General features: G+C 35.6%; 1 protein-coding gene across 1 annotated transcript; it reads left to right on the top strand.

Annotated features, from left to right (window-relative positions):
• Window positions 1-336: 336 nt before the first annotated feature.
• LOC144442216 (neo-calmodulin-like) lies at window positions 337-17,602 on the top strand. The gene is made up of 5 exons (XM_078131493.1): window positions 337-477; window positions 1,198-1,228; window positions 10,943-11,086; window positions 15,019-15,261; window positions 16,560-17,602. The coding sequence occupies exons 1-5, from the start codon at window positions 454-456 to the stop codon at window positions 16,613-16,615; spliced, it is 498 nt and encodes a 165-aa protein (XP_077987619.1). The 5' UTR covers window positions 337-453; the 3' UTR covers window positions 16,616-17,602.
• Window positions 17,603-19,394: the final 1,792 nt, after the last annotated feature.

Raw genomic sequence — 19,394 nt, 5'->3', positions numbered from 1 at the left:
TGTACGACAGGCAGTGCACAAATCGTCTGGATCTAAAAGATAATTTTTAAGAACGAAAATCGATTTTAAAAAAGCACAACAAAACAAATTAGAACTTTCCCAGTTACTTGGATATGGCCGTTTTGAATTCGTTGGATTTGTTAAATTTTCGAGTTCGTGATGAATCAGTTGAGTGGCCTTATTGTATACTATATCGCATGATCACATGTTTGTCTTATTTGTCAATTCTTCTTCCACTTGAGTGGCCATATCGCTCTTCTAACTACATAAATCACGACAAAACTGAATATCATATAGTGATACACCCACGCATGCGTAGTTCAATCATTGCGCGGCCTTGATGACTTTCGCCCATTTTTTTGAATGCGATGTTTACGTTTTGTGAAAAACAAGTTAAATCGTGAGCGTATCTTTAATTTGGGTATAATATTGTGTTTCAACTGAAAGTCTAGGATGGAAGATGAAACAACATGGCAGGTAAGAAGTGTCACTCGTCTGCGTTCAGAAGCTGTTTGAAAATTTTGTCAGCATCTTTTTTTTAAAGTGTTTCATTCTCATGTTTTCTGCTCACGGCAAAAGAACGAATGGTGCACCGTATTATGACGTAGAGCTTATACAGGCTAAATATCAGCATATATTTAATTACCGGGCAGATATATACAATTACGTTCACCTTTCTGTAAGAAATTACGAACGATCTAATCAACAAGGCTCATTTTGTTCCTTTTCTGTGTGAAAATTACACAATTTGCGTTGTAAATATAGAGTCGTAACACGTGTTAATGTGCAATCAGCTCCCGTTAAATGTGCAGTGAATATACAAACAGTCCAACAGCTGCACTGTATTCAGACGCAAACAAATGGATGTCTATTGAGCATAAAATACGACCATTAATCGACGTTGGGTTTCATTCACTCAACAAGTTATCCATCAATGCACAACCGTGTAGCTGTCTGTGTGTCATTCAGTGATTTCAAGTAAAAAATCGCATTTTTTTTTCGAAAGAAAGTAGTGACATTATCTAACAACTCGTCATACACAAAAAACTCTTTTCAGTTCAAAGACACAAAGTACGGTGTATGTCTCATGTATAAACTACACTCTCCATTGTGGGTTTGTCATGGTGTTTCAATGTTCTACAATGACCACTCCTTTCACGGCTCTTTGCTGTAATTCTTTTCTCCTTTTACACATAGGGAGACGAGGTCACACCCGAACAGTTGGCCGGTAAGTGATTGAGGCATATCCGTTCAATAAAGAAGTATTCAAACTATTCTCTAGGCTTCGAATGACTTGAAAACCTATAGATTCTGTGAACCCTGAAAATGTCCAATGTGTTTTGTAATCCTAATATTAAGGGGGGGGGGGGGCATTCTTGTACAGAGTTTTGTGAAATGGTGTGAAATTAGAAAGGTTTTCGAAAGAGAAATATGACATACATGTACTAAACTAGTACAAATTACAGATATTACAAAATGGCCAAAAGTCCTGTGAAATGGTCACGTGTATTCATGTAGGGTATACGTCATTTCCGGTTCCACGCATTTTTACAAAATGTGAAATGTTGTTTTGGCGCCAACATATTATGTAATTTAAACGTTGCTGCATGATTGGCTAATACACAATAATACATTATGATGGCTTTTCGGATCTTCGCGCCATTTACTCAAATTTACCACTGATGAGTCTAACAAAAAGATTAGCAAACGAACAACGCTGACCGTAAGTTTTTTAGTTTATTCAATAATGATATATGGCGCTCTACATGGTAGCCATGGTAACACCTTCTTGGAGCGCTTTAGGGTTCCTTAGACATTCTATAGTGGTCTGAGATGGTTCCCATGGTAACGGTTTTAAGGCGATATGGTACCACATGCAGACAAGAACATTGTATGTGATGGTACCCATGGTAACGGTTTTATGGCACTCTATCTATATAGTATCCACGGTAACGCGTTATATGGCACCCTACGTGGTACCAATTCATGTAACGGTTCTGTGATGGCCTATGTGGTACCCATGGTAACGGTTTTATAGTATTCTGTGTGGTAGCCGTGGCAACGGTCAAACTTACATGTGATTTGCCTATTTATTATCAAGATTACGAACAATTTACCTGCTGGAAGATGAAAAGAAACTCGTTTAACTTAGCTTCGTTGCTTTCCTAGCCATTATTTGTTTTAAAGCCGACATAAAATATAACGACGTAGTTTACAATGACAAGTGGTGACTTTTCATTCTCTAATCGTTACGGTCTCTGATTTCATGTCTTTTGTCTTGTTCGAGACACCTCGATATATTGATTTGGTTTGCGACAACACTGCTTTTTCGTCTTCGGCTCATTTTATGCTTGTAGAAGCGATGTATTAACGATAAGAATTGTCGATGTATCGGTGTTAATGGATTGAGAGAGATACAAGAGTTGTTAGATTATACTTGACTGTCCTTTTTACTGTGAGCGGTGACGTGACTACAACAGACGTACGTGATATGAGTCGCAAAAGAACAGGTAAATACACACAATGTAACCTAGAATACGTAGAATATTAGATGGCTTCAGTTCCTAAATACTGCATATCATGATCACGTTGAGGGAAAAAAACAGTGTTTATTTGAGACCCCGTATCGCGGTCCCATCCCTACTTACCATCCTTACGTTATCAAACGACACTTTGGCTACTTACCTTACACTCGTGTGTTTTGAACATTCACGATCTCTAAGTGCGATATAAAATATACACAGTATCATCAAAATACGCATTGATAGATGTAAAACAAAATACGCCAAAATGTAACTGTGTAGCTAGCGTTACGTCTCTATTAACAAGCAAAGACAATAGACAAGCGAACATTTTTTTATGTGGTAAGCTACCATGTTTACTACTATGTTTACCGAAGCCTAAACAGTCAGATTTTATTTTTTGAATTGCAAATATGCAACAACTGTGCACTCATCAACTTAAAACAATGAGGTCGTGGTACAGTCCCAAGGTACAAGCAGGCAAACAGACATTTCCCGTTGTATTTACCAATTTTAATGGAACGTACACACTTGGGTCTTTGTACTTGCAACAACTTTATCCTCAACCCAAAATAACAAATGACGTCATGACAGGTCCCAAGGGATTGGATTACCCGGGCAAGGCAGATGAAACAAATCGTTCTTTAATAATTTATGTCACAATTGAAAATATTGTAGGCCTTGACGAAGATAATAACGCAACGAGACGTGATGAGGCATCGTCGTTAACCACTACGTAGCCTCTTTAAGGCAAGGCTTAACACTAACAGACGTCCCCGTTCGGAGGTAAATTTTTCGCTGATTTGCGTTAGTAGCCGGGAAGCTGTACACTGGCTTATGAGAGTGGCCCAAGGAGAAATCAAAAGCAATTTTTTTCAGAAATAACATGATCTGAGTCTAAAGGGATCGCGTTCCCTGATTTTTACTGTTTCGAGACCAATAGGCACGGTGATTTTAGCTTTAATATGTTTATACTCTTGAACTGTTGCCCAAGTTCAAGTTTACTACATAATATTTTGACCTTTTGCAAGCTAAGAGTTGCAAAGAAAGATCATGATGCTAGATTTGAACGTTCGTTTCAATATTGACGTATTAAATTCAATGTGTTTCAGTGTAATACATGTGTATCATGATGTTAACGTTGGATTTGGAAACTGATATCGAGTGATTACATGCAGTTCCGCAAAAGGTATTAATCTTTACAATGTAAATAACTCACATATAATAGTAAATAACTCAAATTAATCGTATCTCGCTGACCACAAATGACAAATGTAGTCAACTTATCTGGAGACAGATCTAGAGATACATTTTTGAATCAAATTCGAAATATTTAGCTTTCATTGATATTTGTGAGAATGATTCGGGGGTAATAAGCTTATATTTCAAGAAATCGTAGCTTTCTATACAAAAATGCGTTCGCCTTGTTATTTCGTTACTTTTGGACCTGGCTAAAATTATAAATTATCAAATAAACTCATTTCAGTTTCATAAATATTGATTTTTTTTTGTGTGTGTGTGTGATTATTCTGCCTACACAAAATATTTGTCTCACACAGAATTAATATGACCGTCATTTTATACTCTATGTAAGCATATACTTTAGATTTGAAGCAGAAATTCTGTGTTAATATAAAGGTGGGAAGTATTTCTCTATAAATACTGTATAAAATAAGACTGTTTGGTTCTAAGCATTTACAGAATTATGATTTTTGCGGTCATAACGATATGGGTGGGAGACCAAAGTCTTGATATACATGATATAATAGAGACATTTCTGTCAATCTTGTCTAAATAGATCAGTTGTTCGGTGCAACAAACACTTTAGAGAATCAGATATTTCGAGAAAAACATGCCAAACCTTGACACACCTGTCAGGTAGATATAACGATAAGAAACATTTCGGTCAATCCTGTCTAAAATAGAATTGTTCGGTGCCAAAAAAATTTACAGTAATACAATTTTTTATGAAAATGATATTGACAGGAAAACGCCATATTGATGCTGATGGATTTCAAGTAGTGCCGCATAGTGATGCGTGATGTATGCGATATTTTCTTGCATGGTCGTTATAACCTAGACTTTTGAATATCTAAATTAGCATGCTGTTTAAAGAGTACATGTAGCTCGCAGGCGATTTGGTGGCAGGTAAACGAGCAGCTTGATGTCGGGGCCATAGAGTAATCACAGAGGTCTAGCATAATGGTGCTGTAGCACGCTTTGCCATACAACCCTACGGGGTTTATGTCGACTTGTACGGATGTCTTTTGTGACTATCGACTTCGAAGAAAATCTGACAGATTCGTGGGTTGTTGGTTTATTTGGATGGCTGGTTTGTTAGATTTATTTATTGGTTGGTTCGTTTGAATTGGGTGGCTAGTTTGTTTGTTTGCTTGTTTGTTTGTTTGTGTATGTATGTATGTATGTATGTATGTATGTATGTGTATGTATGTATGTATGTATGTATGTATGTATGTATGTATGTATGTATGTATGTATGTATGTATGTATGTTTGGGTGGTACATGGTTGCTTGTTTGAGTGGTTGTTTGTGTGTTTGTATACGCGTGTTTGTTTGTTTGTCTGTGTGGCGTTTGTTTGCTTGTCTGGGTGGGTGGTTGTGTTTGTTTGTTTGTTTGTTTGTTTGTTTGTTTGTTTGTTTGTTTGTTTGGATTCTTCCTTTAATTAATGGTCAGTCGATAAATATGAAAAATGGATTCAGGACGAGATGTATATCGATTTATCGGAAGGGTGGATTGCAATTGACTGACGAATAAGTAGGCAATGAATGAATTGATGTATCGCCTTAATAGTATGATTGGATACATATGTTGATGGATGAACTAGTGAATGAATACATATGTTGATGGATGAACTAGTGAATGAATACATATGTGATAGATAGGTGGAAGGCTAGTAGGACGGCTTGGTCGAAACTATGAATGTATAAATGAGAGGGTGGACTGAATGACTGGTTTGTTTGTTTGTTTGTTGGTTGGTTGGTTTGTTGGTGGGTGGGTGGGTGGGTTGGCTGATTAATTGATTAGTGGATTGGTTGGTGGGATGGAGTTTGAGCTGTCTGACTGGCTGGCTGGCTGGCTGGATGGCTGGCTGGATGGATGGATGGATGGATGGACGGATGGACAAATGGTTGGATGGATGCATGATTGGATCCAGAAAATGATGTACATGTTGCAAAATAAAAAGTAACTACAACGATGGATTTAATAGCATTGACTTTACTGTTGACTCTCAGGAAGGAGACAGGTTTCATGCCAAGACATAATTCACTTCATTGATTGATCACATTAACTGTGTTTAGTGATACTTGAGAAGTCTTTTGAATGTCCACTTTACAATGTAGAAGCTGACGATTTACTATGTGAGTAACTTTCACAGCTATAAGCAACAAACTGATCAAGATTGTCACCATAACCTAAATTTTTACCATACACTGTTGTTCCTGTGTATATGTTTGCTTAATTTTGTCTTTGCGTGAAGTTTTACCTTGTCTCATCAGAATTCAGAACCAAAGTCAACTCTATTTATGCCACAGTAGTATAGGCCTGTCATTGTTTCTGGAAACCAAACTCAACGCTATTTATGCCAAGGTTGTATATATTTTCATCCTTTCTGGAAACCACGGTCAACATTATGTATGCAACAATTGTAGAGACTGTTGTCCTTTCTTGAAACCACAATCAACATTATTTATGCAACAAGTGGGAATCAATCGCTTTTTAGGAAAATTATTGTTATAAGTCAGCTGCCATCAAGGCCTTCAATGACTTACCCAGTGACGTCATGAGAGTATGATTTGTACATATATGCCAAACTTTTTCATAGTGCATATTTATTTATTTATTTATTTATTTATTTATTTATTTATTTATTCATTTGTTTGTTTCGTTTATTAGCCTAAATTCCTGAGATCTTTCACAAATTCAAAAGTATATGTTTAAGAGTCACTCGCGTCCGGTTCATTGGCTAATAATACAGTAACTTAAATTTACACGATATTTGTTGTACTTGTTGGCTTCCATTACATGTAGCGGCCATACACAATCTCATTACTGGCCGATATAGATAAGATGTGAAAATCCCGGCAGAGTCCAACTGATTCGAAAGTTTATCTTCTTAATATTGTGATATTTGATATCGTATATTTAAATTCATGGATTTCTATGTATGTATGTATGTATGTATGTATGTATGTATGTATGTATGTATGTATGTATGTATGTATGTATGTATGTATGTATGTGTGTGTGTGTATGTATGTATGTATGTATGTATGTATGTATGTATGTATGTATGTATGTATGTATGTATGTATGTATGTGATTGTCTGTCTGACCGACCGACCGACCGTTCGTCTGTCTCTCTCTCTCTCTCTCTCTCTCTCTCTCTCTCTCTCTCTCTCTCTCTCTCTCTCTCTCTCTCTCTCTCTCTCTCTCTCTCTCTCTCTCTCTCTCTCTCTCTCTCTCTCTCTCTCTCTCTCTCTCTCTCTAAAATAAATATGTGTTGTCATTTTAACTTATCCAAGTGAATATTCCGAATGTATTTAATAATATCTACGATGCGTGAAAAGTACGCGGACTGGAAATTAACAAGAAAGTCGACGATATTGCAGCTGTCTCTAGCGTTTGTGAAATGTATGTGAACTGACTGTCATGAAACTAACAATAACGTATTAAACTATGTCTACGTACCATGCTTGAACTGTATGTGAACATGTTATGCAGTTAATAAGAACTCATTTTTCCCTTAGCTCAGTACAATAATATAATATATAATAAGGCTATTTAATGAAAAACAATATAATATAATATAATATAATATAATATAATATAATATAATGTAATATAATATGATTATATTACATATATGATATATTATGATAATATGACTGATATATATTATATGATATATGATATAATATAAGATATCATATTATATATAATTGTGATAATCTATTTTTGTTCGTCAATCTCCTCAATATAACCATAATGAATGAATCTTAAAAAGTGCACCATAACATTAAAAATATATGACGACACGTTCAATAAAAACAGAACTGAGAACGGTACTTTAAACCACCCGTCAGAATTGGCAGAAGAATGATGGTCGTGGTTTCAACAAAGAGAAGCCACTAAAATCAGACGCTACATGTCTTATCACATCATCACACGATATGGAGGGGACAATATTCAATGACTAGGCGAGTAATCTTGTGGATCGAAATTGTACGAATATTTCTTCTTTCACATCGCTGATTTTTACTAAGAGTGCCATGAACTGTGCAATGGATCCCCAGATTATTATACAATATTGAGGATTTTTCTCGAAGTTATCTAGAGCCATGCTAGGCTTATATGTGGATAAATCAACCTGACAATCCGAAAAAAAATAGAGAGATGCAATCAGAATAATTTATTTCTTATGGATTACATAAATGTCCTTGTTTACTAATTTTCCGTTTTATTCTTGGGGTGCCAATAATTTGTGGATTCGTTAATGGTATTGTCTATCTATCTATACAAATTTAAGTGGCATACATAGAATCAACAGTATGCAAATAAGGACATATACATCTGTTATGTGACTATGATGTATTTTTATAGCGAGGAAGGAGGTCATCTCGTCGGTCTCTGCTTTCACTTGTTTTAAAAACCATGGTTGCCATGGATACTGCTTATAAAATATCCAGGAATTAATTCACTTACATTGTCGACAATTTAAGAAAACTGAAATTGCGGCAATATCACACGGAATATTTACAATCGTCGTGAGTGTCGGGTCAACTCAAGGTGAACTATTAATAATATGTGGATGGGAGCTGTGATATAATTCATGAAATATGTCACATTAATGCCATGTGTCTCCACTGACACGTGACTTAAATGCTTTTCACACGTGACTGTACGTCATTTGACAGCAGATGATATTGTTTTGCTTTATTTCACTTGAAATTAGCATGATAACAATTCGTGACTATTCACTTGTTGTTTTGTATCCCATAACTTTAACGGTTACTAAATGTTTTACTTGGGCCACCCCCACCCTCCTTTAACAAGATATATTTGTAGCAGGACTATAAGATGAAGGGGTTTACTAGTGTAGGCAAGTAGGTGATTCTATCGGTATTATTATATAACTTATACTTCATACAGATAATTTACACTTGTTTTTCTTTTTGTTGCCGACCTCCCTAGCTATCTGTTGCTCAGTAACCCTTTAATCTGTTACTAACCTTTCTGTCATGTTTTGCTTACCTAACCTCTCTTTGTGTTACTAACCGTTCTACCTGTTGCCAACCTTTCTAGCTGTTGTTAACCTTTATACCCACTGATAACCTTTCTATATATTGCTAATATTCTATCTGTTGCTATAATATTTGCCATTATGTTGCTAACCGGTCTAGCTATTGCTACCTTCTCTATCTGCTGCTGACCTTTCTATATGTAAATAACCTAAATTTATATTGGCTGCTTCCATTTCTATCTGTTGCGACAATTTCTCTGTTGCTAACCTTTTTACCAGTTGCTAACCTTTCTATCTTTTGATAATTTTCTACCTGCTGATAACCTTTCTACCTATTGCTAATCTTTCTACCTGTTGCTAATATTTGCCAACATGTTGTTAACCGGTCTCGCTGTTGCTAACCCTTCTATCCGTCGCCACCTTTTCTATCTGTTTCTAAACTTTCTATCCGATAAGACAAAGTAGCGGATAGAAAGCAGCTAACCCTTCTATCTGTTGCTAACCATTCTATCCGTAGCAACCTTTCTATCGTTTGATCGATAACTTTCTATACCTGCTGATAACCTTTCTACCTTTCTACCTACTGCTAATCTTTTCTGTTTTGCTAATATTTGCCGTCATGTTGCTAACCTTTCTATCTGTAACTACTTTTTCTACATGTGGCTAACCCTTCTTTTGCTAACCCTTCTATCTGTTGCTAACCCTTCTGTTGCTAACCCTCCTATCTGTTGCTAACCCTTCTATCTGTAGCTGACTTATATTTTGCTAACCCTTTTATCAGTCTCTACCCTTTCTATCTGTCGATTACCTTTCTATCAGTGGCAACCTTTCTAAAATATCTGTTTTCTTACTTTTCTATCTGTCGCTCACCTTTCTATATGTTGCTAACATTTCTGTGTTGCTAACCTTTCTGTGTTGCTAACTGTTCTACCAGTTGCTAACCTTTCTGTTTTATATACTTTGTGTTCCTAACCTTTCTACCAGTTGCCAACCATATTCCATGTGTTCCTAACTTTTCTATGTATTGCTAATCTTTTTTCAGCGCTACTGTTTTATCTGTTGCAAACCCTGTTTTTGCATGTGGTGCTTATCTTCTGTCTTACGAACTTTTCTATCTGTTGTTGATTTTTTTATGTGTTGCGAACCATTGTCTTTTACTCACCTTTCTATCTTGTTAACCTTTCTATCTTATAATTATTTACGTTGCTAGCCAGTTTAGTTGTTTTACCTGTTGCTATGTGTACATAACGTTTTACTGACAAAGTTTCTTATCCAATGACATGTCTTACGAACTGAGTCTGTTATTTAATGATGTAATGTTTTACGAAATAACAGATGTAACGAGATTAGATTCCGAGATACATTAACTTATACACTATAAACAATATTTATTACCATGGTTACATTCTACGTTCACAAATATATTTAATGATTCCATTCAATGGTCCCCTCTGTCGTACAATTTTGTATATTTCATTAATGTGATACTTTGCAATCCAAACTGAGCATGCCCTGATGCAAAGGACTGTGGGATTACTTGTAGTTGCGGTAATACCTAATATCGTGAATATGGGGTGGTCAGGTCCTGCAATGCCAGTAGTCTGGGTAATTAAGACTATGCGCTTCCACAGAATGTGTCAGATTGGACAAAAGAATGATAGATTTACGTTGATCAATTTATTGGATACCAAATTCCCACCATGTACCATTCAAGATGGCATTTCCTCCTCCCCGAACGTTTCACTAATTTGCATCTACAATTATTTGTACTTAACGTGAAATGCATCTAGGAAATGAACTCTTTACGTTTTGCTGTCACTTCGTTCAACCTACTTTCAGTTACAATCGATTTTAAAAATCAAGGGTCATGATTTTCTAAAATAGAAAATACTATTACAATTTAGTCATTTGGAATCTAATTTGGCTGAATACTGTATCAATGGCATGGGAAAATAAATGATTGAAGATTTCAATGAATTCAAGACGACGATGAATCCCGAAATTTCTTCTAATATTTCAAAATGACAACCCTTCATATGGCAAATCTTGAAGAGCATTGAACAAATTTGCATTTTAGGGAAAATTTTCCATGATGCTCACTATATCTAACAGCTGATTAGAATTTTATTCACGTATTTTTTTCTTCTTTTGTCTTAGAATTCAAAGAAGCGTTTTCGATGTTTGACAAAAACGGCGATGGAAAAATTACAACAGGTGAACTGGGTACTGTGATGAGGTCCCTGGGACTGAATCCTACAGACGAAGAATTAGACGATATGATCAATGAAATTGATGCTGACGGTAAGATGACCAATTTCCAACAAGTGTCCTTGAATGTCTCTCTGGAGGGCAAAACGCTGATCACAATATATCGGAAACGAATGATTCGATAGCATTTCACGAATGACTTGTCACCCCCTATAGTTCCCCGGGCCGTGTTTCTCATCAGAAAGGCATTCTTTGTAGGCCAAGCACAATAAATTATGATTATGTTATTCCGATTATGCTATGCAACCTTTCAAAACATAGTATGGTTGGTCTTCACTTTCCTTTGTTTAAATATTTTTAGAGGGTCATGACCTCTATATCTTCTCATAACTTTTATCAAAATTATCGTTTCTTATCAATTTACAGAATTAATACCCTTGGCGCAATTTTCTCGTCGATGCAAAAACACAGGCTCATTTCGGCAACGCGTCAGTGGACTCGAGTATGAATTTGCGATCTATTTACCGTCTCTTTTACAGCAAATCTAGTTCACGTACCCACAAGAGGTATTATTCTTTCGCTGTGTCAGCGGAAAATAATATGCTCAGACCTCCGAGAATATGTTTACATTTTTTTCTCTGTGTTAATCTGGGAGACATGATGGCGTATTATTTTTTTCTCGAAGGATTAATTTTGATGTGTACGGCGGACAACATGGAGCATCCATTGGTAGGACGCATATCACGTCCTTAATATAACTACAGTGATAGCCAGTTGAGTTGAAAAAAAACGTCGCATGGCTCAACAAAACTTTGCTATCATCAATTGCTACATTTAATTGTCTAACTCAACAAAACCTTTAGCTTTCCTCATATTAGTTCGTTCAACCGTAGGCTAAACCGATATCTATAGTACATACTAGTACTTATTTATTTATTTATTTATTTGAGATGTCTACAGGATTACCCTATTTACTGACACTCTGAAATTGGAAAGACTAAAATACATACAATATTTACAAAACTAGTAAAAAAAGAAATAATATAAATTAAAAGAAGATAAAAATTACCGAAATTGCGTTAAGTTCACACATCAACTATTTCATTTAGGACATCTTTTCTAAAAGTACTGAGACTTGAAAATATGTCAGTGTTTTGCAAGGTGTTGATAAAATTGAAGGTCCTAGGTAAAAACGAGTTTTTCCTTTGAGTAGAGTTAAAACGTGCCATTTTAAATGTGTACATGGCATAATATATCAAGTTTTTTGTATAATGTACAGTTGACGAGCCCAAAACGCCATCTTGCCAAACACACTTCTTTCTAACACTGCTTTCTTTTTTGACAAAATATCCAATCGAAATTCTACATTTTATCATCTATCTAGATGAAAATCTGACAGTTCATCGCCTGGTGTGCCAATTCCCAAAGCCTTATTACCCACGTCGTATACTCTCTGCCTTCTTTGCCTTTAATAGCTAACATTAGCTTTATGATTTCTTAGCAGATCTTTGCCAAATCATATACTATTATACATTGTAACAACAATATAATAACCTTTGGGGCATGTCATTTGATACAGTGTAATACATCTTAGTACCATTGCTGCATCTTATCATTGTACACTACAATTTTTTTTCCAGCATTTTTCGCGGAACCGTGCGACGATTATTGAACCAAATTGTTCTATAAATATTACGAAATTAATCAATGGGAAGCTACATGTAGTAACATATTCTGACAATCAATCCAATGGAACATGCATCTGCTAATTATTCTCGCGAGTCGTGCAGTGCAATAATTTGTTCCGCCCTCGTCAACGTATGCATAGCTCCTCCCGAGAGCAGCTTGTTCTACATCTTTTGCCGCAAGGAAGTCTGATGGTTTCGTGTTTATGACGGTGTTAGTATACATAGTGAGTTATAATACTGTACTGTGTCAAATGCAGCACACGATTTTGTTTTACTTACAATCACTTTGATTAAAGTACAATTTACTGGAATATTGAAAGGTATTAAAGTGGCCACGTGCACATAGTATTATATTTATTTTTATTTCGAATAATTAAACAAAAACCTCACTATGTTTGCTACTTAAAAAAACACAATATAACACAACATTACATAAAGCCCGTGTTTGTAGCTCATTCATGGCAACAACAAAAATAGCAAAATGTGTAATAGATTGTAGTGTATATATGGAAGTTATTTGTACATAAGCTTGATAACACATATAATATCTGCCACAGCAGGCTGAGCTGCGCATGCGCATTGAAATTAGCCTGAAAGATCGTTGTTTCCGCTTGTAAGTTGTAGTGGGGAGCTTACATAAGTGGTTAGTTACATAAGCGCACCAACGACTGGACTTTTCAGACGAATATTGATATGTTCAATCATAATCGTAAAACTAGTAGCCTTTTCTCGTCCGTATGGTCACTTTAATCCGCCCACATTTTCAAAAAGAAAATCAATTTTGAGAGAATTGTGTAAAGAGAATAACGGGGAGACATCAGATATTCGCGCAGCTGATCAGAACCTGTTGCGTTTGGCCTTTTACGTCAATAACAAAGAAACCGATGTAAATTACATGTGTCAAATGGCTAACCGACTCGAATTAGTGAATCGCTACACATAAAAATGGCATTAGATGAGTCTGTACGATTTTGGAGGATCGGGGTGGGGGGGGGGGTTAGACGACTCAGACTTTTGATCCCTAGATTTAAAAAAAAAAACATCTTAAGCTTCATAACGGTTATGCTAAATTGAATCTGACTGGGCACACCTGTACCCATTAAGCAGCCCCCACCCTCCATCCTAACTCGGGTGGCGGATAATATTTGCTTCATATTATATTGACAGAACTCAAACCTGGCATTCATCAATATTCGATGACATGATTTAGTGTATGCATCTGTTACTTTGATCTCCGCTCCCAGCAGGTAAATCACGTAACTACTGAAAGGTCCGTTATCATAATCCACTCAATCACTTGAACTTTAGGAAATTAGCTTAGTAGACACCACACACAGGTATATATCCAAAGCTGGGATAAAGCCTGAGACAATCAGAACAGCAGAGCACCCAGCATGTGTTATCCGCCCACCCTTTCCGCTTGGACGTGCCAAGCCACTCTGCTCTGTTACAAGTGGGTGTTCTCCCATTTATTGTCGTTAAAGTCCAAATTTACATAACAAATGTGCGTTGCTAAAAAAAATAATACAAATCAAGAGGAGTTGTCATGTCATTTGATCATTCTTGACAACATTAATAAATGATCAATATGAATTATAGTTATGTGCAAAACATTTTACTATTTTCTTAATGACTTTGAGTATAGTTTACTGACCCTTCAATCACATAATATCGCCAAAATATAGTTTTACTACAATTACGAATATGTCATCGGTAATGCATACAATAATGATGAGAAACCCCCTATTATGCCATACACTGTCTGTAGTTAGAATACCAGAAGATTGTTTTTTAACTCATTAATCAATTAATTTATTTATTTATCTTTTTATTTATTTATTTATTTATTTATTTATTTATTTATTTATTTATATATTTATTTATTTATTTATTTAGTTGTTTGTTTGTCTGTCTATCTGTCAATTTCATCCGATGTGCTACTTGTGTATAAAATCAACCTGTATTTAACATGTAAAATGTCATCGGTTTATAAAATACATTTCAGTGATTTGTTGCAGCTTTAAGCTTAGTCAAAACTGGAGCATAAAATTAACATATAACATATGCATTACAATATTGTACATTCAGACATTCAGATTGTTTACAAATTTTAAGTTCATATATGTGTGTTTTATTGAAATGAAACCTTTTGTTCCGGAAACATTTAAAATGGGGCATGTCTCGGAAATGAAACTATCGTGGTGTGAAAATGACAATAATCCGGAAATGAAACTGACATGTTATGTATTTCAAAATATCAGGGCAAGCGTGTTTTCTGTCCTTGGGTTTTAGTCGACGTGGACAGACGTTGTAAATTCTGTACATTTATTATCTTAGGGAACGGAACAGTGGAATTTCCCGAGTTTATCTCAATGATGGTGAAGAAGAGAAGTCATAGCGATCCCGAAACTGACCTACGGGAGGCGTTCAAGGTTTTCGATAGAGACGGTAACGGTTACATCAGTGCATCGGAGTTACGTTACGTCATGATGAATCTCGGTGAAAAGTTATCTGATGATGAGGTTGATGAGATGATACGAGAAGCTGACATTGATGGTGATGGACAAGTCAATTATCAAGGTCAGCGTGACATTTTACAGCTAAAATGATGTTGGTTTGGTGTTTCACTCATGTAACATGACATTTCTTTTTACACACAGTCAGACAACTTCTAACGCAATAGAACTTAGAAGCAAATACACAAAGGCTGTGCACAGTAGGGATGTGTAGAAGTAGTCAAGTTAATATGTTGATTATCAGTTATTAGCAATTGAAGCCATTAAAAGTATCAAGTCCATACTTAATATGTAATGTTTTCATTAGAGGCCTGGTTTTACTGCACTGTGAAAGATTAGCAAATTGAATGCTTATCATTGTTCAGTGTGAGGACACTGCTGTGTATATTGTGTCTCTGATTATTATTGTTAGTCTAGAGTTGAAATATGTCTATCTCTGTGTCAAAAACGTGATGTCCCATGAGTGAAACATCCAACCCCCATCATTTTAGCTGTAGTCGTATCTACAATTCTAGCAACTGAACTGTAGTAATGAATTCACTGATGGTATCTGGCATTCCAAGCCTAAGGCGTAGTACTAGTAAGCCTTAGTAAGGCAAATTTTTGATAATAATAGCGAACAATTAATTTATAGTCGGCGGTGATAGGTATAGATGAAAGCCGGGTTGGATTGAGTTTATTTATCAAGTTTATTTGGTAATAATGCACCAACTAAACTGGTATTCTTAGACTAAAACTATACAGATGTTTATTCTGTGGTTGCTAAACTGGAACTTACTAGCTAACCCTTGGCAATGATCATAACCCCCCCCCCACACACACACACACACACACACACACACACGCACGCACGCGCACAATTGAAATGTCATTATATTAGGTTGATAAGTAAATCGATGTATTTGTGAAAACGGTTGAACTCTACATCGTCACAAATAGTACTTCGCACAGACTGATAGACCTTTGAATAAAACAGCCTGGGTGGAGTGGTGAAAATAGCGCCCACAACGGTGACGTTTTCAATCTATATGGAACCATATAACCGTTTTTTTATCCAGTTGTTTCCTTCATCATACCTGCGTACTCTAAGTCACCATGTCATTTTGCATGTGTGGTTCTATACAACAACATCATCATCATCACCATCACCACCACCGTCACCATCACCACTACCACCACCACCACCACCACCACCACCACCACCATCATCACCATCATAACCACCATCATCATCGTCATCACAAAAAAGGACCAAGCGATATGATATCATTTCATTTTCTTTAAAACCTGACACGTAACCTACGATTTTGGTATCAATGCAATATTTTCTAAATGTTACGTTTCTCTTCTCTTTAATTATAGAATTTGTCGTCATCATGGCCGGGGAGAGCGTCTTCAAACCTAAAGAAATCTCGTGATCGCCCTCAACGTTCAAATGAAACACATACATATCACATATCCAAGTTGCATTGACTACACTGCGTGATGATGCTTTGGAATCTGATGTTATCATGCCAACACTTCAACTATATATACGTCCAGACATCAGTGCCTGTTTTCAAACGGTATAATAACCAAACCGAGACAAAACCTTAAGATTGACAGCGGATATTAAACAACGAGCATCGTGGGACGTTGTCACACCTATTAAAAGTCATTGAAAGCGCTACCATATTTTATTCTGCTGAGTGAAATCGATTTTGGTCGAAAAGGTCACCGTTTACTGTTTCCAAGCGTGTCTATAATTTCTAATACATTCATAATTGATGTAGATGTTATTGTGAGGAGTCTTTTAGCCTTCTTGACATTTAATTGCACGACGTTCACTCAAGAAAAAACGTTCATTTGTTATACTTCAAAGTAAACGTTATCAATATCATCTATATACAAGAATATACTTAACAGTTATGAACTTTTTTCACATTTACCAGGAGATGGGACTGACTTCCATGATTCAGAGGTTTGATTGCTTGTTTTAGTACATTTTAACTGTAGATGAGTTCTGAATCACTGAAAGGCATATTTTTTACGATATATATGTTAAGATATATGGGTGGTTTTTGAGGTTGCGTATTCATTTTAAATTCTAGCTTTTAATGGAAAATAATTCGATGCAGATGGAAATAAAATTATGTAATAATTTGAAATCGTTAGGTTTTTGAGCTGATGCTCTTCATTGTGCAGTAGCCTATCGCCGTAAACCGGAGCCTCTTTTACTTTTACAGCACTGTCCAAGAGGTAATAAAGAAAATTTGAGTTCAGAGTGCCAGCCTAAAAATACAGCTGGCTCTGACTTGCGAGAATGGTTGTATAGCCGAGACTCATATAAATGATTTGGGCTATTACCATATAGCTCAAATTTGGGCTATAGACCTTATGCCGGTTCCCCCACGATGCATGGCGAAACTAGGGTTGCGCAGAGGGCAGGAGGAGCCCATATGGATTTAGAACGTCGTTGCTCTTGACAGTATGTAAACAATACAAGTTGTTAATGTTACAATATCATGGCGGGAAACAAACTGTCGTCTGCCAGCAACGTTGCAACTTCCTTCTACCTTCAACGAGTTAAGAGTATTGAAGTTGAAAGCACTTACTTTGTGATTTCTGTCAAGTGAAAGACATTGTTGTTTCGAGAACAAGCATGATTTGATTGGAAAGCTGTGTGCTGCTTTTGGATTAGGTTAATACTACCAGTGGCAGCGTGAATTTTACAATATAATAATACTATTTCCTAACTGAAACAATACAAACATTTCTTCTTTTTGGCTTTACTTTACCTGGTGAAAAGACAATGGCAAGAAGAATGATACAACTCAAACTGAACTTCCAGTTTTTGTATCTACTATTAAACATGAATGAATTACTTTCATTCATATCATAGAAAGATTTTGATAAATTAGTCAAAAAAAAAGATATTCAAACATACATATGACTTACCTCAGCACTATTAGACTGCAGCTGTGCTTCTGGTTCTGGTTCTGTTTTGGAAACTAACTCATCATCAATCAGTTTCATAGCACACACATTCCCCTTTTCACATACATAAACACCTGACTGAAATATTAGAATATAAGATTACCATGAAATCTACACCATTTGATAACCATACAACTTAACTTAGTATAACAAGATTTCTGATACAACTGTGCCTATTGGTGTACCATTATTTCAGCCATACTTTGGAAAAGTTGTTACATTTTCAAATATCTTTATCCTGATTGTTGAAGCACTCGATGACATTGGACTAAATGCTATATTATACTTGTAGAATATAAATAATATAATGTTCCATGCTCTAACATATTCTAAGGAACAACCATACTGAATAATCTGATAAGGAACAAGAAATTACATGTTTACCGTTAGTCTCTGTCCCAGTGAAATAGTTACAGGTTATGCAGCCACTAGATATCTTACACTGAAATACATAAAGTTTTTATCAAAGTTAGAAATCATGCTGAATGTACACTTTGTAGCATCATAGTTTATCACAACATTCATACACAAAGTCGAAGACAAACACACATGTACACACATATGTTTACAAAACAGTGATAGCACAAATGTGTGATTATTAAGTTACATTACTTCCTTGTGGCACATTATCTAGCAAAGTAGTAATTCTAATTAGAGGAATTCAATACAACACAATACATAAATAAATAAATAAATAAATAGCTCCCTACCTGGTCTACTGTACATTCATCTTACACCTCATGATTAACGTTCAGTGTTGTATTATGAATAGACTCTTTGTTCATGTTTTCCTGAAATGTCAAATGATATAATTGTTTAAATCTGTGGTAATTACTCTATTCAAGGGGGACAAAATAAATCTTCTAAAATATATTACAAAGTCACATCATTTTGAAAAATGGTTCATCACAAACATAATGATATATAAAACAAACATTTATTATTGTAAATGAGGTAAATACCGACCGACTGACTGACTGACTGACTGACTGAATGAATGAATGAATGAATGAATGAATGAATGAATGAATGAATGAATGAATGAAATCAACGAAAAGAAAACTAAATAAATATATACATAATTCATATAAAATTAATGTATTTCAAACAAAACTAGAAAACAACTGTGTACATTCAGTTGTACTTTATGGAAAAACACATTATACTACACTGCACTACACTACACCACACTATGCTATACTATACTATACTACACTACAC

Source organism: Glandiceps talaboti, chromosome 11 (genome assembly GCF_964340395.1).
Source record: "Glandiceps talaboti chromosome 11, keGlaTala1.1, whole genome shotgun sequence".
NCBI lineage: Eukaryota > Metazoa > Hemichordata > Enteropneusta > Spengelidae > Glandiceps > Glandiceps talaboti.
Note: the sequence above shows the minus strand (reverse complement) of the source record. Positions and strands in the feature narration are given on the sequence as shown.